Source organism: Labrus bergylta, chromosome 22 (genome assembly GCF_963930695.1).
Source record: "Labrus bergylta chromosome 22, fLabBer1.1, whole genome shotgun sequence".
NCBI classification, from domain to species: Eukaryota; Metazoa; Chordata; class Actinopteri; order Labriformes; family Labridae; genus Labrus; species Labrus bergylta.
In genome coordinates, this window is record NC_089216.1 from 14,617,209 (window position 1) to 14,640,682 (window position 23,474).

At 39.3% G+C, this 23,474-nt stretch overlaps 2 protein-coding genes across 4 annotated transcripts; one reads left to right on the forward strand and one right to left on the reverse strand.

Annotated features, from left to right (window-relative positions):
* Positions 1 to 2,784: 2,784 nt before the first annotated feature.
* On the forward strand, positions 2,785 to 15,799 carry slc7a7 (solute carrier family 7 member 7). 2 transcript variants are annotated; one of them, XM_065950449.1, is made up of 11 exons: positions 2,792 to 2,944; positions 5,726 to 5,816; positions 6,105 to 6,716; positions 10,609 to 10,734; positions 10,824 to 10,968; positions 12,288 to 12,411; positions 12,950 to 13,053; positions 13,148 to 13,244; positions 13,379 to 13,528; positions 14,067 to 14,250; positions 15,108 to 15,799. In XM_065950449.1, the coding sequence occupies exons 3-11, from the start codon at positions 6,224 to 6,226 to the stop codon at positions 15,176 to 15,178; spliced, it is 1,494 nt and encodes a 497-aa protein (XP_065806521.1). In that variant the 5' UTR covers positions 2,792 to 2,944; positions 5,726 to 5,816; positions 6,105 to 6,223; the 3' UTR covers positions 15,179 to 15,799. The 2 variants fall into 2 exon arrangements, with proteins under 2 accessions (XP_020504916.1, XP_065806521.1); XM_020649260.3 differs by lacking the exon at positions 5,726 to 5,816 and having other exon boundaries at positions 2,785 to 2,944.
* oxa1l (OXA1L mitochondrial inner membrane protein) lies at positions 15,800 to 22,389 on the reverse strand. 2 transcript variants are annotated; one of them, XM_020660092.3, is made up of 11 exons: positions 22,229 to 22,389; positions 20,803 to 20,937; positions 19,846 to 19,932; positions 19,471 to 19,765; positions 19,148 to 19,291; positions 18,930 to 19,015; positions 17,779 to 17,943; positions 17,518 to 17,622; positions 17,261 to 17,423; positions 17,078 to 17,158; positions 15,800 to 16,118 (listed from the first exon to the last, which is right to left on the reverse strand). In XM_020660092.3, exons 1-11 carry the CDS (start codon positions 22,337 to 22,339, stop codon positions 16,009 to 16,011), a joined length of 1,482 nt encoding a protein of 493 aa, XP_020515748.1. In that variant the 5' UTR covers positions 22,340 to 22,389; the 3' UTR covers positions 15,800 to 16,008. The 2 variants fall into 2 exon arrangements, with proteins under 2 accessions (XP_020515748.1, XP_020515749.1); XM_020660093.3 differs by lacking the exon at positions 19,846 to 19,932.
* Positions 22,390 to 23,474: the final 1,085 nt, after the last annotated feature.

The following is a 23,474-nucleotide window of genomic DNA, read 5'->3' on the forward strand; positions in this document are numbered from 1 at the left end:
CACCACCCTCACCCCTGTACTCCCCCCACCCCTCTTCCCACCCCATGTAATGAGCTGACACACAGGAAGCTCTAATCCTCACACAATGCCACCCCTCTTCCCCCCAAAGTGACTGGAAGCGGGATAGGGGGCAACAGGGACCAACCTGGCCCAGCTGTCCCCAAAATGGCCGCCATTAATCCCTCCAGTTTTTTAGCCTACAGGGGCTTCTGAATCCATGACAACCAGTAACCAAGGAAGAGAATGCTCAGGACAGAGTGGAGGACAAAAGGAATGAAAGGAGCCATGTGTGAGAAGTTTGTCCACAGGCGTTCGTAGGCGACAAGGGACGTATCTCAATCAAAAACAATTTTAAAAAAAAAAGGGAGAAGAAGAAAGAAAAGTCATTCTAAAAGTTTTCAATATATAAATAAGAAACTCAAGTTTGGAGAACCTGCTCTTATTACTTTACAGAAGTATAATTCAACCCATCTTGCTGTACTGTTTTTTACAATGTCCACAAGAACAACAACAAAACTCATGGAAATTACAGACAGCATCCAGGATTATTGACCTCCCTACTTACAGCCTGTCAGACATGAGCAACAGAGCCACAACACGCCTGTTACAACAATGGCAAATGATATTACTCACCTACTTACCTCATATACAACCTAGATCTATCTATCTATCTATCATGCAAATGGCCACAGGTGTTATGGCGACAGTTGCAGGCTTTAATCTCATCAACCCTCTTATCCACTAATCAATGAACATTCATCCCTATCCTATAGACATCAATCATCTTCATGAGAAAGAATACGTTTCTGGAGGTGTTAAATGTCAAGTGAAACATTGACGTTAGCCAACACAAAAGAAGATGAACAACCATCTGGACAACAATCAGAGTGTTACTGGCCTATTATTAAGCTGATTACAGCTAACTTTATACGCAAATTTGACTTCATACTATATCTTTGACAGGTAGATAATAGATGTGAACTGTTTTTTTCCCACAATTTGCTCAGAATTTAAATGTTTTGTTGTATGATAATAAAGTAAATATAGTTGTGCATTGAATTTAGTGTTCAAACCCCCCCCCCCCCCCCGCAGCAGTTTAGTTTATCAACTGTTTAAGACAGATGTGTTTAAATATTTATGTACAACTTTTACCCCTCATTTTGGCAACTTTAAGTGAACACTGGTGTATAAAAAGACAATTGTTTTCTTTGATTTTTACAACAACGAATTCAGCATCCTGTTTACAATGCAAAAAAGAAAAGAAATCCTATTTAAAATATTTGCAAAAAAGGGTTGGACTCTGATAACATAATTCAAATGTTATGGTATAAAATATGACACATTCATGGGAGAACATGCAGAGTTAAAGGAATACTTTTAAATAGCTATAACGTCCAGTCAGAATTGAATTAATTCACCATTATGATGAAACTGAGAGTTTCAATCATTCAATCGTTTTTATCTGTATAGCACCAATTCATGAGGGATGTAATCTCAAGCAATTAAAAAAGAGCAAACAGTGTAAATAGTTGCTTCAAATATTTTGTACTATTCATTATATAAAAAACACAAACTGATACATCAACAAAGATTTACATCTCAAAGGTAGCTTAATTTGTGCTAATTTACTTTATAAAAAATGAATTGTGTACTTTGTGATCTTCAGTTAGTTCTCAGCCATTTATTGTTAAAACAATCTTGATTTCGTCTAAGATAAAGTAGTAAAGCTAAACATGTTGGATCCCATTTAAATACTTCATTTGTCCAGGTCAGTTGTGTAAAAAAAGAGAAGACCTCACTTCAGAGGCACTCTATCGTTTTTTGTCCTTCAGTATTTCGTCATGCCACAAGAGGGCGCTATGGTTCATACATTTGTATTCCATTAGGCTACACAAATATAAAGACACACTAAGCATTTACTAATTCAAATCCATTAAAAATCAGAGTCAGAGTTTAAGCTTTTAAGCATGATTGAATACAGAAAACTTGAAAAACCCCTTGAACACTGTTCACTGTTTTTTTTATTTTCTTGATGTATTTTTTTTCCTTTCCTATTTCCTAATCACTTTTTTACTTTATTTATTGCCCACTGACAAATTCATTTGTCTGTTGTGGAAAAAACATACAATTTTAAATGCTAAGCAAGGCATTTTCTGACATTGTCAAACTATGTTTCTTTAAGTCCTTTCAAATTTTAATTAAAGAAAAAAAAACATAGCTTTTCCTGCATATCATTCCATCATATCTTTTATCATTCATCATTGTCTCGTTGTTATCCTGGCAGGAATTCTGTTACCGCTGAAAATAGGATCATTAACTGATCTTCATTTGCGTTGTCAAATTTAAACTTTCAATTTCAGTTAAAATTCTAAAAATGTTCGTAATCCATGAATGAAGAGACGCATTTAACTCTTGCGAACGAAGAACATGTGTGTTATAGGCTGTTCTTTTTTTACGTTGACTGTAAGAGACATGTAGCCTAAATGCATTAATCAATGTTAAGTGTCTCATTTTATGTATATTTTTTCTATTCTATTGTTAAACTGTAACATATAACAATAAATGATCATTTGTCCCTCAATTCATCAATGTGCTGTTCTTTTTACTGCACCTTTAATCACAATATCGACTGATCGTTTCTTCCTTTGATGATAACAACACGCCTTTAATGAATCGAAACTCACTCAGGAGACAGTACGGGGAGTAAGGTAATGAAGCCCCCTCCCTCCTCTGACTCGTTTCCTCTGTAGTAAAGCGTCATACACCAGGGGCATAAATGCAACAAGTTCATCAGCTGAGGAGCGCACAGCCCACGACCAGCAGAAACAGGCGGATGAGGAAGACGCAAGAGCGCGCATCTTATTGGCTGCAGTAGTGAGACAGAAGAAGAGAGCGCGAGAGGAAACCAGAAAGAACATGTGGACACACACACCGTGCTGAAAGGGTGAGTTTTCCTCAATATGGCTTTTCCTGATCATTCAAGCAGGTGATTCACTCACAGGAAGTACCCATCCACATGTGGAATTTTTTAAAGCATGTTAGTGAGTTTTGTTTTTTTTAGAATTTCGAAATAAATTAGCTAAAAATCCACATTTTTATTTTACATGTGCTATAGATAGATAGGAGACTTAAATCCCGCAAGCAAGTGTTTCCCTGCCTGATTCTTCAATACCATCCTTTGGATACACTTCAATACCATCCTTTGGATACACTTCAAATTTACAAATAATAACCTTCATGTTAGTGAACCTTCATGTGAAAATATGTTCAGTGACACATGCAATATGAATCATTGGATCCTCAAAGAAGGATCCAAGATGTAACCTTGAGAAATCTCACACATGAAGGACTGCCTTATCTGCACTTTTTGGACCTTGCTCTCTCTTTCTGTGAGAGCCTCCAGCAGCCGTTTGATTACACACATGAACACTCAATCTACTGTCACTTATTTGTGAACCCACGTGCTGCCGATCTGCGTCTGCCTGAAGGTATCAGTCACTCTGACCTCGTCTGTCAATTTAATCTTGAATCCTCATTCAGTATCAGGATATCAGGACACGAATGATCTGATCCTGCTGTGTATCTCCAGCACTGAATGACTTATTTGTCTGCTATGTTTACTATCTTAAGATCAATGTATTGGTCCATGCACCTCATTGTTTTTTTGTTTTTTTTATCTGGATCTGCCTGTGTTTCTAACTTCTGCTTTTACGTTACTCTTTGCTGGCTCACTAAAAAAAAAATTGTTTAACAGCATTTTTGGTGATTTGAAGGTGAAAAGCCGAGCGGGCTAAAAACTTTAGTTTGTTGGGCTTAACCTGGAGATGGGAAACCTTAAGGACATTCTTTAAAACCATAAGCAACAGTTATCTAAAATTCCCTTTAAATCAAATAAATGTGCAAAGCTTTGACCCTTACATTAATCATAAACTGTGTGAGATCGAGACACATCTCAGTTTAGGTATTTTATTCTAAAAGCCAAAAGTATCTTCTCCAAAATCTTGGCCCCAAAGAACCATTTTCACAATGATTTAAAACATAATTTACATTAAATCTAATATGTATATATGTCTGTATTTATATGTATTTGGTTGAAGCCAGTGAAGGGTAAACTAATTTCAGTTTGAAGGTCATAAAAGTTACATTGAAGCAATGTTTTTTTTAATGAAATTACCTTTCAGGTGCACAATTTTTTTCTTGAAATCTTAATGTCATATCCCTGAAATCTTCATTTGGACTTGGAATACTGCTTTTCTTGCAAATCTCCATTCATATTAAATGAATTGACATTAAATTAGAGGCCATTTTCAAAGTACTTTCCCCCCACGCACAGTGACAAGACAACTGATAAAAGGAAGGAGGAAGGTGAAGGTTAAAGTTTCAGCTACACATTGTTCCAGATTGTCTTTGAAATCACCTTGAAACATCACGTAAATCTAAAATTGTTGCCTTTTCAGCAAAATATATTCCTAACTCACGACAGATTTTACCCTCGTATCGACTCAAAAAATGTGACTTTTTAAAATGAAGTCAGTAATGAGGGAAGGTGAAAGTTAAACGTTGATGAGTTCAACTGTTCAGAAAATTACAGACTGTTTTTGAAATCACCTTGAGACAACAGACAAAGTGTATTTTGATTTTTTTTAACATCCAATGTGGTTTTCTCAAATAGAAATGCTCCTCAATATATCAGTTAGGCAATTAAAAAAAATAATCTTGACGTCATATCTCTAAAATCTGTGCCTTGACTTGTAGTTCATTTAGAAACCATAAAACGTTTTTATCATTAAAGAATTGTTTAACGTAGTTCTATTGGCAGAGTTAAAACTTTGGTTCAATGTAGTTTAATATAGGAAAAGTTAGAGGTATTCGTTGAAATCACTTTGAAACAACTTTTGAAATAAGTTCCAATTTAAGAGTTATTCTTTGTAAATATCTGAAATGTTGGCCTTGGTTTATTCAGACCTCTATTCAAATGTTTAAAAATTAAATGCAGTTTAATGCATGAAGGTACTTTTGATGATAGTCTTCAAAATCACCTTGAAATGTAACACCTTGACCTTTACATTGAAAGTAAATATTCTATTAGTTTTAAACATCTGTGACCTAAATATCACCAAACAACGTGCTTATGGAATGGAAACACATTTTAACTGACACGCGCATTCTTTCTTGTTGTCATACAACTAAAACTTCAATTCAATTCGACTCAAACTTCATTACAGACTCAAAGTCCAAATAAAAGCAAGAACAACAACACAACAGTATTTCTCAACTGGTGGGTCGGGACCCAGAGGTGGGTCACTGAGCCATTTTTAGCGGGTTGCAATTGTAACTGTAAAATCAGTTTCTTAATTCTGTCACGTGTTTTGTACAGACTGAGGTCCAAACTGCACAAATTTTGAGTAAATAAATCTGATTGGTCGAAAAATATCAGAAATTTGGGTCGCAATTTTTCACAGAGGAAGTCAGTGGGTCCTGAGGCTAGACGAGTTGAGAACCACTGACTTATATAGAGTGAGTCATTCAAAAACTCCATTAGCAAATTTAAGGCAGTTTACAAAGTGAACAATGACATTACAAAAGGTGAAAGAACAAGCAACCTAACATGAGTTTGTCTCATAATCACAATTCATTCATGCTGAGGATGATGAACTTTGGAAAACATGTAACCAGCCACTGTACTGATTATCTCACTCTGCCAATACGCGTCTGTTTTTTTCAGATTTCTTGGCTCTAAGTGTGTGTTTCTGGCTCAAGTGGTAATTCTCCCTCAGAAACATGTTTGGTTACTAATGAAGAAGCAGTGTTTTCAGGCATGTTTGCTCCTCTCCCTCTCTCTGTCAATACACTCAACCTTAAAAGGCCATTTGCTGTGCTGACTAATGGCTCTGCACTCCACAAAACTGCTCTAAAACACAACAGCTTGTACTTTCATGTGGTTAACATGATTTTCTTTCTGTAGACTAGTAGCCCTGGTATGTGAAAATGAAGGTTTTGGACTAGATTTGGTCAGGATTGGAACAATTGTACATTTTCTGCTCTGAAGAATCTGTTTCCGATGTTACAGCATCAACATGAAATGACCTGTGTTTCCTCCACAGATGGCAGGAGAGGACCTTAGAAACGTTTAGAAGTCACACATCAAAGGGGAAAGCTCTACATTTGTGACTATTCAGAGGATATTTTCTAATAAATTCGATAAACCAACAAGACACGAAGAATGGCCGCCCACAGCAGCGCCTCAACGCAAGAGGCGACCAATGGAGGCCCCTCTGCTGCAAAGTCTGAAGGCTCAGAAGAGTCCATGAAGCTGAAGAAAGAGATCTCGCTCCTGAACGGCGTCTGCCTCATCGTGGGGAATATGATCGGATCGGGGATCTTTGTCTCGCCCAAGGGCGTCCTCATCCACAGCGCCTCCTACGGCCTCTCCCTGGTGGTGTGGACCATTGGGGGGATCTTCTCCGTGTTCGGCGCCCTGTGCTACGCCGAGCTGGGGACCACCATTACCAAGTCTGGGGCCTCCTATGCCTACATCCTGGAGGCCTTCGGGGGCTTCATGGCCTTCATCCGCCTGTGGACGTCGCTGCTTATCATCGAGCCGACCAGCCAGGCCATCATCGCCATCACTTTCTCCAATTACATGGTGCAGCCCATCTTCCCCACCTGTATAGCCCCATACGTGGCCAACAGGCTGCTGGCTGCTACTTGTATATGTAAGTACACATCAAGAGTGTGAATGAATGCTTATGTATGTTAGCATGTCTATGAGTAAGACACTGTTATGATATATTCAACAACCGCAGTTTATTCCAAATCTGAAGGAAAGCATGTGAGTGTCGTAGACTAGAGAAGTGAAAATTGGTGACACCACTGCTTCAGTCAGCAGGTCTGACGCAGAAAAACCTCGCAGACAATCAAGTCAAACAGGAACCAAGCGGCCCCTAGAACGTATGCAGCAATAAAGCAGAGTAATGGGGGGGGGGGGGAGTGTTACTCATTCTCAGTGCAGATGTAGAAATCCTTACATGCTACCAACATACTTGAGTCACAACGCTTAATCTATGGGGAAAAGCGAAAAGCGATTCATTACTTCAGCGAAAAACCCAAAGAGAGAAGAGGCACCAAAAGAGCAAGGCTGACAAACGGATTTAATCAAACTGACAAGATCACAGCAAGACATTCACAAAACTGCTGTCCGAGGCAACAGAAATACCAACACTCAGGCAACCAGGCAATGAAACAAGCAGCCAAGGACCAAAACACGGGGGTTTTCTAGATGACATCCTGCGGACAAGCCCTAATGAAAGAAATAACTACAAATTGTGCCTTTTTTTTGTTGTTGCAATAAATATTACTCACTCATCCACCAGCCTGCCTAAACGTCACGCATGGATGCATGAACACTTGAAAACAAACATGCACACTTGTGGCATGCACCGATAAGCAGTGTCCCGAGCATGAGGCCTGATAGCTGTGAGGTAAAGTCCTGTAGGGAGACTCTGACCTGAGAGGCTAACACGCTACTGACAGCTCAGCACAGGAGGGAGGCTTAAGACTAAACTAAATACACTTCCTGTCAGTGTGAAAACAGTCACTCTCTTGGAGGCCTTTAGGCTGGGAAACTATGCCTCTACAGCTCTTATTTATGATTACAGACCTCTGTATAACCTCTGTATCCAAATGAAAGTAGAGCTAAGGAGACAACACCTTTTGATCATACTAAATGACAAAAGTCACTTTTCTGGTTAACTTGACAACAGGCAGAACTTCTCATAAAAATGGACATTAGCTTGAACATAAGTTGGTCCAATTTCGATGGAAACCGACTTCCGCCAGCAAAATCACAACAACAAAAACACGCACTGGTTGTGAAATTCAAGTTAAATAGAGATTTAAAAAACAAACAATTTAGCTGATTGCAGATTCTGGTATCGACGTGTTTTTTTCCATTACTTCTTTGTAGTTCTTGTCTGTTTTCAAAATGTTTTTTAGGATTAGATGTATTCAGATCTTATTCAGAGACGGTGTAAGACTCCCACATTGGCAATCATTTATTGAACTTTTTTTTCATTCATGTTCATTTTTTTTTTTTTTGTGCCTCAAGTTGATTGGAGAGTGGGTGGAGTTAAAAGCAGAAGAGAGAGTGGGAGGACTGGGCTGCTTGCTTGGGGGACATTTGCCTCTTCACATGGGGTGCGACCTGACCGTGAATCAGTTCAGAGAATCCCTACTGGAAATCTCTGTTGTTGTTATGCATGCCCACTTAAACATAAATAGTCAACACTAAGCAGACTGTACAAATAGACACCATCATATTTGTCTTGCCTTTTGGTTTCATTTGTTGGCCGTTACCTTTAGTGATAATACCTCGGAAGAGAGACTGGATATACAGGGAAGAGAGAGCAAGGATGAACCAAATGGCCAAGAGTCGGAAAAAAAACAGATGCATTGAAGACTTTGTCTCGATATACCTGCTGTAGCAACTGAACTAAATTGGTTCCCCTCTATCTGGAGTCATATGATATCAAATCTGAACACAATTATCTTCAAAAATGACAGAAGGGTTAGGATAACCTTCAAGAAAATACGTAAAAAAAAATAACCATAAACTACAAAATCAGAGTAAGTATAAACTCAACATCTACCATATTAACTTTGAAGTCCTGTTTACTTAAAAAAAAAGTGCTTTTGCAGTTGAAACCAAAGTCCCGGATATCATATTCACTGTTCACACGTGAGTACACAGCCAGTGAGCAACCATATTAGTTATTGAAGATCTCCATTTCACTTCACATGTAGACCATATTTATACTCCACTACCAGTAGGCCAGCCTCCTGAACCCATCCTCACACCTCCCACCCTTCTAACCTTTCATTGTCAACACCCCACTCCTCTACTTCTTGTGTGGCAGAGCTTCCTCTTCGTCCCTCTGTGCTGGTCGCCTCCGTCCAGGGGGCGTTGTGTTTTTGTTGTGTTTGACCGGAGCTCCTGTTGGGAATGGACTTGTTATGATCCACTACCTGTCAATAAGGTGGAAGATGATAGTATTATGATTTGTCCCCCAACTGTTTGACCCTGCTGGTCCGCGGGGAGGAGAGGGCAGTGATGTAGTCCTTGTTTTGGACTAATCCTTAAAGGTGCACTATGTTGCTCTGGTAGAGAAATATGAAAATTGGAGAAGTGTACAGATTATGTGGTTTATGTTCATAACTCTACTCACAAACTGTCCTCAGGGGAATATTTGGTCCCTGTCACACTGTCTGAAGATAAAATGCTACGCAAGAAGTTATGGTGAGGGGGCTGCAACAGTGAAACTGTAACTCTCTGTTGATTTTTAGCTCCAAACTGTGTTCCAGGGACCCATTTTTTCATTTGAATACATTTTGTGTATTTAGTTCAGAAAATATAGTGTGGAATTGTTTCACTTCTCGGACTTTCAAGTTTCACTACCAAACCATAGTGCACCTTTAAATGTCTTGGTGATGTGGCGGTCAGTGGTGAACTTCATTGTTTTTCAGGACAAAATGGGTGCACAGTGTTATTTTAAAAGGATTGTTGTTTGCTTAAGCAATTCTAGTTACCCAGAATTTGCTGAAACTTCAAATGGACACTTGAGGAACTGCAGTTCCTCATTAGCTTCATTTTTCAACATTGGGTGTTGTGGCTTGGAGACAATGAGCAGTATTATAAGGAAGTGGAATGAATGTTTTTTTTGATGAATAGGTTATGGTATCAATTTAATTGACCTTTTAATAAATAAAACTAAATGAGATTTCATGAGATTTTACTGAAGAGCAGGTCTATAGACCATACTGCAATGTATAGAGGCATTTCTCTTCACTTAGGCCTATACAAAGAATGAACAGGTGCAGGAATAAGAAATTATAAACCTGCCCCTTTGTACAAAGAGAAGGAAAGTTCAATTAAAGTACTTGTAAAAAATGTACAAAACTGTCAAGTAAATAAGCCAAAATGTATATGTATATGTGTGTGTATATATATATATAATATATAACCATCAAAAATGAGCAGACCTCCACCTATTATCTCCACTTTTATGAGCTTAAGTATCAAGTGCTGATAAGAAGCCAGGAAGAGATTAGTCATAGAACAAAGAACAAAAACATGTTTCTGAAGAACACCAATGCTGCTTGAAACTTAGGAAGGCAATAAAAAGCAGCAGTTTAGTTTAGAGCACTTTAACCTCTTACAGCATGTGGGTCAATATGTAGTAATGGTTACTAACTACAATCATGAGGAGAGTTAAATCCGGTTGTTACTTTTTTTTATAGCTTTTAAAATGTGCCTGTCTTCCAAGATAGTACCTGTGATTGTTTCTATTCGTGCCAAGTGTGTGTGTGTGTGTGTGTGTGTGTATGTCGGTTGTTTCCTTATCGGAAAAACAACAGGCAAGTGTGCTTGAGTCAGCAGTTAGTGTTTCCTTCAAGCCATAATACTCTCGACACAGAAACATGCTGGCACAGACTCGTTACAGAGCAAATGTCACCTGCTGACACTTTTTGTTTTTAACAGTGTGTTTGTGTATGTGTGCATGATAATATGCAGACTAAGGTGTGTTTTTTTCTTCTGTTTCTTCCACACAGGTTTGCTCACCTTTGTAAACTGTGCCTATGTGAAGTGGGGTACCAGAGTCCAGGACTTCTCCACCTACGCCAAAGTCATCGCTCTCATTGCAGTAATCATCACCGGCCTGGTGAAGATTGGTCAAGGTGCTACTCCTCTACTTCAGTTAGATAAGGAAAACGCATTCTTCAGGTTATGTTTTGAACGCTTCAATCATTTTGTTGGTGTTTTAAAGGTCAAACACAGAACTTCGAGGGCCTCTTTGAGGGCTCCTCTACAGATCCAGGAGGCCTTGCTCTGGCTCTGTACTCAGCTCTCTTCTCCTATTCTGGATGGGACACGCTCAACTTCGTCACAGAGGAGATCAAGAACCCAGAGAGGTAAAGAGGTCAAGATGATGTTCATGTTGTTTAAGCAATATTCAGCTGTTAATTTGAACACTGAAGAAGGTTTTGCTTACACTAATCATTCCTATTTTTATCATAAAGTATTTTCTTTATTAATTTCCAATATAGCTGCTGGGACATGTTAACACTTCAGTTGTCAACTTGGTGCATTTTAGTATGAGCTTCTGTGCCAATTGACCTGTTTTTGAGGCCAGCGCCAAGTGGCCATTGTAGGAGCTGCGATTTCTGGAAACTTGACTTTGGCATCATTGCTAGGCGCATATTCAAAACTCAAAGTCTGATTATGTCAAATCGTATGTCTTTCAGAGATAAGTTAGTATTCCATTTCGTTTTGTTATACAACTCCTCCCCCTCCTCAAGAAGGGACTTGAGAATATCCTCTTCAGGTTAACAATGGAAAACTTGGCACAGTATTGGAAATACTAACTCTGAGAACACGTTAAATTGAGAGCATTTTTCTCGTGTGTTGTAAGACTTATGCAGACCACAAACAAAGGACTGGATGGGTTTATTTCACATGTTGTGGTTAGGTAGACACTCAGGTTATCCAGATATATGTTCAAAAACACTGTAAAAGTGGATTTTTCACAATATGTCCCCTTTAATACTGTAGATTTTCAATTTGGGTCTAATGTTCACTCTCTTATGTAGTGTAGTTTGAAAGCAGTGCATCATATTCTATGGAGTCATCGTTTTTTTGTTTTAGGATGGCTGTCTTGTAGTCTCCACAAGGTAAAAACCTTTTAAAGATTTATTTTTGGGCTTTTTATGCCTTTAATGGAGAGATAGGACAGTGAACAGAGTCGGAAATCAGGGAGAGAGAGTGGGGAGCGACATGCGGGAAGGGGGCCATGGGTGAGATGTGAGCCCGGGCCGCCCGATTGAGACGACAGCCTCAATACATGGGGCGCGCCCTAACCACTGCGCGCCCCGGTAAAAACCTTTTAATGAGTTCAGAAAAGAATTCCTGTATTCAGCTTTAAACAATTTCCAGTTTATCCACGGTGGAATAAGTTCCCAGTCAGGGGAGATTTGCGGACCGCACAGGACAAAAGGTAGTAAAGCAGAAGAAAAGTGGGGTACTTGATTAGATTTACTTAGTTACATTCCTGTTTTAAAGACTACACATGTGACTGGATCACCAGCCTCTACCAGAGTTCCCAGGCAGATTAATCCCCCCCCACACACACACACACACACTTACACCTCATCACAATCCCCATCCTCCCCTCAGAAATCATTTCACGCTCCATATCTGATCCCCTTTGCTGTTTTATTTTTGTCATTTGCAGGAATCTACCGCTGGCCATCGCAATATCCATGCCCATAGTGACAGTTATCTACATTCTCACCAACGTGGCCTACTACACCATCCTCCCCATCAATGCTATCTTAGACAGTGATGCGGTGGCTGTGGTAAGTGCATATAATCCGTATTACACCACGGCCTGTCGTGAAAGCTTGATTCTGATTAGCTGTGGGTTGTCAATTAATATCCTTTGAAGTAATCCCCAGTAAACTACTTGTTCATCAATTCAACATAAATATGTGTGCTACTACCTACCCCTAACTAAATAAGTAAGCAGTGCAACAGGAACACATTCCAAGCCTCTGTTTACAAATCACTTTTTTTGTCTTGTTGACATAGTTGTCGCTGCATCGCTAATAGCTGAGCAAGCAAAGGGCAAGCACTTTGCCAAATTATTGCAAGGCCTCTATTAACTGGGGTAGTGAACAATTGTTCTATTGCATTGGAACCCAAAGGGATAGTGACTACTACTTTCCCAAAATAACCCTCAGTTGGTTTGAATTTTTCTTTAGTAATTGACCATATGAGCGGGATAATGTCCCCTCGATTGGCTCTGCAGAAGCTGCACAGTTCTGTCCTTGTTGTCATCTATCCATTTCTGTTAATGGCCACCTTGTTATTAAGAATTCTATCTTGGTTTTCTAGACTTTTGCAGACCAGGTGTTTGGTGTAATGAACTGGACCATCCCCCTCGCTGTGGCTCTATCCTGCTTTGGAGGACTCAATGCATCCATCCTGGCTTCCTCCAGGTGAGGGATTGAATATGAATTCTATTTTTGCCACCTCATCATACTTTGTCCGTCATTCACAACATCTCTATTGCATCATTCTGTGTCTTTGAAGGCTGTTTTTCGTCGGCTCCAGAGAGGGCCACCTACCGGACTACTTGTGCATGATCCATGTCCACCGCTACACTCCAGTCCCTGCCCTGCTCTTCAACGTCAGTCAACCTTACTTTTGACCTTTTATTTAAAGATACATCTTCTTTTTTTTTTCATCCCACTGTTAAATCTTCAGGAAAAACCCACCCTACATTTTATAGCTGGACTTAGTGTTTCTAATCTGTCTCCGCAGGGCATCATGGCTCTGATTTACCTGTGTGTGGAAGACGTCTTCAGGCTCATCAACTACTACAGCTTCAGCTACTGGTTCTTCGTTGGTCTGTCCATTTTGGGACAACTGTATCTGCGCTGGAAGCAGCCAGAGAGAAAGAGACCACTAAAGGTAACTCCCACATTGCGAGCTGGAAAAAAAGACAAGTTGGCTTTTGACGTCTGTGACAATGTTGGATTTTTCAAATGGACTTGGACAAAGATTGTTACTTGATTACTGGAGTCATTATTTCTTCTTTGTTAAAATAACCACAATGCAACTGGATTAAGGTCAGTCAGAGATTCTGACATGTTACTGTACTAGTAGCAGCTAATGTTGCCTGTAAGCATGAAACAATCATAGCAGTGGGCTACTGAGTAATGGGAAACTTGTTCTAATTTCACACCTATGATTTTTCTTCCATCCAAAGGGTAGAAAATTACAAAATACATCTGAAAAGAAGTTTTATGGTTTTGGGTCAAAACAAATGTGTTTGGGCTGGAATTTGTTTTTTCATCCAATGATTTTATTGTGTCTGATTATTTGCTTCTTTGTATGAAGCACCTTGCATTTAAGCTATGTGATGTAACTAAGATTTACAGTTTCAGATATTAGATTTTCTTTCTTGCACATGAGACCTCATCTATTTCCCCCCCTCTTCCTCCCTCAGCTCAGTCTCTTCTACCCCATCATTTTCTGTTTCCTCACCGTCTTCCTCGTGGTGGTGCCACTCTACAGCGACACCGTCAACTCTCTGATCGGCATCGCCATCGCCCTGTCAGGTGTGCCTGTTTACTTCCTGTGCATCCACACTCCAGCCACAAGGAGGCCAATGTGGCTACGGCGTGCCATCGGTAAGTCTGCTATCTATGTTTTCAGACATAAAATCGATCTTCGATGATTTTTTTAACCAAGAGTTTCTCGCTTGATTTACCTGTGAGATCGTGGCCAGGTCCTTGGTGTGCTACATTTTGATAATGTATCGTTGTTAGGTTAGGGTGGTTCAGGCATGTGCAGCCTTTAAATGTTAATTGTAAACAAATTAGAGCCTACTTTGATTATAAGACTTTGCAGATCTGCAAGAGTTTAAATAATTGATGGGAAAAAAAACTTGAGGCAAATTTACATTTTTGAAAACATGTTTACATTTTAAAAAACAAAATGACCAAACCCAAAACACTTTCACCGAGGACAAAACAAACGTACAAGATGTGAAGCACTTTTCGAGCGCTGAGACAAATTTGAAAAAGTGGCAGAAAACCCTTTTACCAGTCCCCAAACAAATTTACAAACGACAGAATCTTGACGGAAAGGGAATGGACCTGGAAGTGCATATCTGGTCCTTCCTGTGTCTGTGTCCTTTAAAAGTTCAAGAGACCGTCCACACGAAAAGCAAAACTGACTAATCCGGCTCAAATGAGTTCCACATATCGGACAAAACATCTTTCCGTCAACACAAACTCTGTATCACGCTGTAAACATTTAGACATTTAGTGTGCTGTCTTTTTAAGTCTTGCTGTCATCCACCTGGAACTTTACTCATTGTCGTGTGCTCCTTTTTTGCTGTTCCAGTTTAAAAATTAGCCTACCATAGCTGTTTGTTTCAGACATTCCTGAATTCAAATTAGCGGTATCTTTGCAGTCTGTATACGTGCTGATAACTGAACATGTTGTACCCTACTAACTTTACTCCCGTCTCCTCCTCTTTCAGCTAAATACGGTCTGCTGATTCAGAAGGTGTGTTACTCTGTTCTGACAGAAATGGACGACAAAGCCGAGTAAATGTTTCATTTTATCACCTGACCAAAGACTGACGCACAAATGCAGAACCCGAACTCACCGTGGGTGGCCGATCGCCGCTACTGATGCACGACACATTTTTAAGGTTGAGCTGGACCCCAGCAGCACCCTGACCTGTCAATCATCATCACCCAGCGATAATGTCAATGAAGGTGAAAAGTGCCCGAGGTCTTTTTGACAGAAGATTTTCATCTGGCTGAGAATTTGAAGTGAAACTAGAAATTAACTTAATCCGTTTTTTAATTAAACTGTATGTATAAGTAGAACTATTCAATTAATATATAAGGAAATTACATAAACCTACATGTATTGCTTTTCTGAGTTTCCCAGAAAACGGTAATGGGAACATTTTTATTTTCAGAAAAAGATACCATAGAAACAGTCTGGGTTTTATGTCATTCACATCTGCACAGATAAAATGTAGGAGGACAATTCTGAAGAATATAATGCAAAGATGTTAAGTTCAGAAAATATTTTGTACTGTAAGGTGTGAAGTCTACTGAGGGGCTATTTTTACACCGTTTAACTAGCTGTTCAATGTGACAGAGTTTGAGACGGCTAAGCTAAAAACATGTATTTATAATAAAATGACTTGACAAAATACATGATCTCATTTGTTTAATTCTGTTCAAATGTAGTTTCTTAGTAATGTGATGTGTTTTCAAAAATCTCAATATACAAAGAAAAGTGGGGGTTTTGGTACAGATTTGTCACTTTAATTAGAACGATACATGATGACCACTCTCTCTCCCTCTTCCATCCATAAATATACACATAATTCATTTCACTTTCAAGCTATTCGCCAGTCTGATCTATCCAATCGTGTCCTTCCACGGCCTGTCTTTGCCAACCTCTGGCTTGTTCTTACTTGATGCTGCAGTCTGCTGGAGGGGATTGTGGGTAAAAGTCTGCCTTAGAGGGCCTGTGGAGAGAAATAAAGACATTTGACACACATTTAAAGAGAAGAACATACTCATGCATGTGTAATCTAAAAACCTGAATATCTACCTTATTTTGTATTAGAAAATAATAATAAAGGCATTTATTGTTTAATTTATTATAGGCATAAACTATTTATTACTGATTTGACCAACAAAATGGAAACAGAGACCTAGTAAATTATATTTTTGGATGATCAACAGCCCAAAATCCAAAGACAAGGGATGACCATTATGAAAGGTAAAGAAAAATATACATAAGATGTCATCTTTGAGAACTTGGAAAAGGGGCGCTGATGTATGGAGGTTATAGTCCTCAACGCGGGCTGCCCGGGTTTGAATCCAGCCTCTGGCAGCTTTCCCGCTTTACCCTCTCTCTCTCTCTCTCTCCCTGATTTCCAACTCTATTCACTGTCCTATCTCTCCATTAAAGGCACAAAAAGCCCCCCCCCCCACCGCCCCTCCAAAAAACTGAAAGGAACCACCAACCTAAAGGACCGTGTTCTGATTAAATAGTTCAAGATTGGTAAAATTGGATATCCTGATGAAGGGAATTTATTTTTCACTTCACAATATTCAGCTCTGTTTGAACCGCAAAGAAGAAACAACACTTATAATCTTAAAAATCCTTTTTTTTTTTTTTTAAATTTAATTCTTCAGTTTTATTAATGCAACACCAGGTTCTTGCCACAAGGGTGCACTGCTTCAATTCTACAAAAAGACATGGAGGAGTGATACACTGAACATTACTGTAGTGGACCGTTTGGAAAATAAATGGGAAACCTATTTTTGAAACGACAACACTGGTGTTTTTCTAACTCTGGTGAATTTTGTTTCAAGTTTTGGATTTATGCTAGAATTGAATTGAATTCTTATTAAGCTGGGCCGTTGGCACATAAAAGCCAAACAAGGAATAAGCTGATTGAGTCATGGTGAGACTGACCTTTGGAGGCAATGTCCAGATGATTTTTGATTCGTCTTTCTCTCTCCTCCAGCTGCTGTGCCAGCTGAGCATTTTTCCATCCTGAAGAACAAACCAGCAACATTATCAGAGATTTCACCTGACATCTTAAAAAAGTCAATTAATGAAAGTATTTCTCTGTTGGATGAATGTTTGGAAACAAACCCTTCTTTATGCTCTTGATAAGGCCGTCACTTTCAGGCATGGCTGAGGCTGGGTGTTTGATCCTCTCCGGGATGTTTAGCTTATCTCTAATCAGGGGGTGTCTGAGCAGGGCAACTTGACCGAGGGAGAAGCAGTTTGAGGTCAACCAGTAGGTGAACACCGCCTGGAGTGTGTTTGAAAAGAACTATATTTAGACACTGAATATATTAAGAATGCAGCAGATAGCAAAAACAGATGTGAGTGAAAGCTAGATTGACCGTGGGGAAGTTGATAGTGAGGGGGAGGATGATAAAGGGCATAATCCTGAACACGGTCTTCATGGCTCGCAGGTTGGGGTTATCGATTCCAGACTCGGCACCCAACTACAAGAGTGAAAAAGTGGAATTTAATTAAATTCAAAATTTGATAACAAATCCATGACACAATGAATCTCACTCTTGTTCTCATTACTGAATCACTCAGCTACACATTAACATGGTTGACATTATTTCGGACAGGTTAGATAAGGTCTCTCTGACCTCCAGGATGAAGAACATGGTTCCAGTGACGGCCAGAGGTAAGATGTAAAAAGGATCTGCAGCAGTCAGGTCTGAAAACCAGAGCATGCCCCCTGTCTGCAAGCTGGGCACCGGCAGATAGGCCATCTTCCTCAGTGCAATGAAGAAGGAGATAAACACTGGGGCCTGTGAGGACAGACAGACAACTCATTAAATCATAATGCTCCTTTTTTTTAATGCCAAATTGGCTTAACTGACACTGCAGCTTTCAATTCCCAACACAAGGTTTTGTACATGTATGTTAAATAGTAAGTCAATACTACAGGAGGACAATGGAATGGTGGGGTGGCTCGAATGCATGGGGCCAGCCTTAAGACCCCCAAAGTGTGGAAAGCAGCCTTCAATCTAGTTGAGGACAGTGAGGTGATGCTTGACCTTAAATATGTTTTTATTTTCTCTGTTTTCCTTGAGAGATCTGGGGAGGGGATGTATGTGGGGTCGCCATGGGGAGGATGGGGGTGGGGGGGAAGGTTTTGAAGTTGGACTGATCATGACGTTTGCACAAATCCACTTTTGTACATGTATGTGTATGGGGGTGGAGGAAGAAAAGAGGGGGGGGGGGAAACTTGTAATATATGATGTCATTTATTTGTACATTTCTAAATACAAAATTGATCACAAAAAAAAACTACAGGAGGACTGTGCCTACGTTATATTTGTTTGTGCTATTCTGCTTACAGTGTTAAGTACAAGTAGATCAACTATTTGACTAGCATTTGCTTATTTTACTTATTTTAAGGCAGTTCTTTTAGTATGCAGGGGTCAAGAACTCTAGATGTATAAATAAACCCTGATTCAACGAGTCCCCTTTTTCCAGGATGTGTCTGTGAATTTGGGCATACATGAAATTTGAACTGAAGCTAGGACTACACTGTGACTACAGGGAGACACTGCAACGCTCATCCACGGTCACCTGAAGAGATAAATGTGATGAGCTGGGTTATAACAATACTGCATTATTTTCAGGATTAACTAGTTAACACTGACAGCCCTAGTTCATATATTCTGACGGTTAAGATAAAGGATATGCTTAACACCAAAAGGTTTTTTTTAAATTGTTGTCGCTGCACGGTGCAATATAAAAAGAACACAGTACAAAGAGGAAAACTAACCTGAGCCAATGGCACTAGAAAGCCACGGAGAGGATTTACATCGTTCTTCTTCTGGAACAAGGTCAGGTCAGAGTAGGCCTTTGCAACTGTAACAAGCAAACAGCAGCTCATAAAAAGATGAAGAGGCTGGATTCTTACCAACACACACACACACACACATAAATATCTTCAATGTGACGTAAAAGAAAACATTCAGTGAAGAAAGAGGGAGATTTTACAATCAAATTTGTTTCCGCTCTGTTTGGCCTCATTCATCCTGTTAGTGAGTTTGGTCATCTCGGGCATAACGTTGTTGAGCTTGGCTGCCTCCCTCTGGCCCTTCACTATAACCGGAAACACAGCTAAACGAGCCAACACGGTTCCTGTGCAAGTGTAGGCGAGATTCAATGACATAGGAAAGAAGAAGACAAGAAGAATGCAGGGATTACTGAAGACATTGTATGAATTGCTTAAAGAACAGGCACAGAGAAAATATCAGCCTCAAATGATGATATGAATGTTGACATACTGATTTATCTGTTTTTCTCTAATCCATACTTACCGACCACAATGGCCCCCCACCAGGGCAAACCAAGATCCACATGCATTAACTCCAACAAGTACTGGATCAGCCCCACTGGTGTGTGGCCGGCCAATCCCAGTTCTGCTAAACTTGTCTCTGTGCTGCCAGTCTGAATGACCTCCAGTGCAGTCGGTGCAGCCTCGTACACCTGCTCAATGATTGGCTGTGTAAAAATAGGGGAGGGGTCTGCGGACACAAGCTCAGGGGGGGAAACCAGGACTGGGGGAGATGAAGACATGTCCTCTACTGGTGCTGTTGTACTTCCAACTGGAACCTGGAAAAAAAAATGTAATTGAAGTGAAATTGTAACAAAGGTCTTAAGTTTATTTAATAAATAAAAACAGTCTCAGCCACCTGCTCCAAGATTGGTTGTGCTATGATAGGGGTGGGGTCAGCAGGCAAAGAGAAAGGAGCTGTGATGCTTCCCTCTTCAGGCGGGCTCTAGAAATATCAAAACTAATATCAATATCCACATGGAACTACTTTAAGAATTATTCAGCTGCTCATTTTGGCTTTAATATTTGAGCAAATAAGACTTATAAAGAAAAATGAAATTCTAGTAACAACATGGTTGAATCCACTTCCACGGAAAATTAGGTAGGCTCCTTATTAATAGAAAGACCATTTATAACCAACCAAATCTAATTAGCTTTAACTGCTAACAAAAAAAGAAATCACAATAAAAATCTTTCAAACAGTTTCAGTCAAATCCTTTGCAGGCCTACTATTTCGTCAAGAAAAGCAACAATATCAACATTTCACTACAAATGTGCTGTTGCCCCATCTTTCTTGCACTAATCAGTTAAAGTTGCAGCTATGTTTAAGACTGACAAATTAACACAAAAACAATTCAACAATATTTGTTGTGCAGGTTGTATTTATGAGCAGTATAGTACGGCAGAATCTGTTTATAGATGGTACTGTCAAAAGTTCAAAGTCTCAATCAAAATAAAACTAGTGTAGGGGCATGATCAAGTCTACACTGACCTTTAAATTATAGCTCAAAACATACGAGAGAAAGTTTTTCGACAACAATAAAAACATTCAAAGGCATACTGTACAGTGTAGCCCATAGTATATTGTTTCTTAATTGTTCCTTCTGGCAAATAAAAAGAGGAAATCAAAAGAAAATCATACCAAGTAAAAGACAGAACATGAGCCCATAGCTATTTCAAAAAGTGGTTAATATTCTGTTGTGCTAGGAAAATTTCCATCTCAGATGATAGTGAAAAGCAGGGCAGCAATAACATACGAAAGTCAAACCATTTAACCATGAATCTCGTTTATCTTCAGGTAGGTCTGCCATCTCACCTGTGAGCTTTTATGTCTGACTGCCACGGCGCTCACCCAGAGAAACTTCCCATGCTGGCTGCTTCCCAGCAGAGTCCTGGAAGTAGAACTCTGACACTCAAACGCCGTGTGAAGAAAGGACCTCTGGAGCAACCGCTGTTTGTTTACCGGCAAGACAGAGAGTCGGTAAGGAACACAATCAACATTGAAAGCAACAACCTGAAGGAGATAACATCAGTTATCTGGGTTTAAGAACATGTTCATCCTAACTCAAACTTTTAAGTAGGGATGCATTACATATCGGTTCTGATCATTTATCGGTCAATATTAGGATTATTTCACTCTAAAACATTTAGTACTACAAAATTCAGACACATAGAATCAAAGGCTTTGAAAAAGTCAACCAATAATATATATTTTTTATTCAATAAGAGACTTGAAATCTAGCATGTGACTGAAATTCCTCCACCAGTTTGCCCAATAATGTATAAATCGGTTTGCATTTCAAATAGCTATTAGTTTATAATCATGACAATGAGGAGTTATTAAGTCTCATTAAATCCTTATTAGATTTTGTCTTTTCTCTCTTTCTGTAACAGCTTTCAAAAAACAAAGTGACTTGTTATAATGTTAATGTAGGACTAAACAGACATCTTTGCAGACTAAATATTGAATTTTTCTTTCAGCCAGTTATGCTTAAACTACATTTTAAGAACTTATTTTTTTTAAATGCTATTAATGTAACAAATATATATAAACATCTTTGCTGACTGCATATAACCTACATTTTATAAACTTTCTTAAATCAAAGAATTTAAATAAAAACCCGAAAATAAAAAACTTAAACATTAAATACGTTTCGCAACTTTCACAAACATTTGTAATTTTCTGTCTACATCTTAACAGATTCAAAGTTAACCTGATGTAGAAGGCAGTCGCAGAACAATGTTTACCATGTCACGTTTTCCTGTGCATTACACTGTTTATGGAAACTTTGCTGGTAGTTTCATTTCACTTTTGACCCTCAGATGAACCAGGTGTCCATCAGTTGCTCATTTTAGAGGAGACAACGAGCCCACAGCAAAAAGCTTAGGTAAAACAGAGCAATCATTATCTTCACATAATAAATGTGTTGCAGTGTGATAGTTGTTGACATGTGGCCTGTGGAACCACAGAGGTGGTTTAAGTTATTTATATATAAATATATATAAATAAATAAAAGTACACGTATCTCAATACTTAACTAAACAACCTTGCACTTGTATAATAACTGTGTAAATGCATGATGTAACACATAAAGACTGAGGCTGAGCCTGTCAAAGTCAAACAGCAGCATGCACCGAGGATGCTATCCGGCTAGCGAGTTAGCTTGGGAAAGTCGCTGTTTTCGTCGTTGTTTTAAACTTAGAGATAACGTATCAGAAGTAGATATCTGGGGAAGACCTACTTGGTTCAACATTACTGAAAGAGAGTCACTGCCCCTTTGCGGTTTTCCAGCCTGTCTCAGAAAACTTCTGGCCAGGCAACACGGAGTCACCCCGCTCCTGATGGCCGCCATGTTGGAAAATTATAGTATTGACGGAAAACGAGAAGAGTCAATCTTCTTCTTCTTCTTCTTCTTCTTCTTCTTCTTCTTCTTCTTCTTCTTTTCCAGTAGGCTAGGCACGCTGTGTGCTTTGCTGCCACCTACCGGTGTGATGATGATAATCACTATATAGCCCACTCATTTGCTTCTTAAAAACGTTCACGTTAGGTTAGAAAGATTTAAGATGACCTTTCATGATATGGAAAATAAACTCTTTAGATCTAATTGACATACGCTTTACATGTGTTAAATGTTAAAGTGGATATTTCTCTGACTCAATATTGTATTTGTTTACTTTTTCATTCAGAGTTCAACAGAGTTAGATGTGGCCTGAAGTGCCAACCAAGTAGCCTACTAGTCCATGGGCCAGACCAGATTCCAGTAGGACTCAAGGTGGCAAAATTTAGCAATCATTTCCAAAATGTCCATGTCTGTAGATTATATTTTGGTATGATAGAGTTTCTTGAGTGGCTGCTGAGTAACAGTAACCAGCTCATGAAGTTTAACCTCTCATCTAAAGTTTCAAGCAGCTTGTAAATATGTGAAAGGACTAGAACAAGATCAAATATAATTTGTAACCATGTACTCTAGAGAAGACTCATTTTGTATTTTCAAAATAAATGTTTCTTCTTTTTTCAGACCATTTCAATATTTTAATGTTGGATGTTTCGTCTTTTTAATAAAAAAAAAAAAAAATTGTAAGTTAATGCGTGATATCACAAGAGCCTGTAACAGCAGCCGTGTAGCATGTTCTGACAGGTAAGGTCTGATCTTCCTGATGTTGTACGGGGCAAATCGACATGACCGGGCAATCGAGGCTACTTGAACCTTAAAAGTTAGCTGGTCATCAATCATGACACCCAGGTTCCTGGCAGACTTTGTGGGTATGAGTTTGGTTGTTCCAAGCTGGATATTGATCTGTGGTTGCGTAGAGGGACTGGCTGAGATGACTATGACTGTGACTGTAACAGTGTGTGCTCTATGACCGTAACAGTGTGAGCTCTGACTGTAACAGTGTGTGTTCTATGACTGTAACAGTGTGAGCTCTGACTGTAACAGTGTGTGTTCTATGACTGTAACAGTGTGAGCTCTGACTGTAACAGTGTGA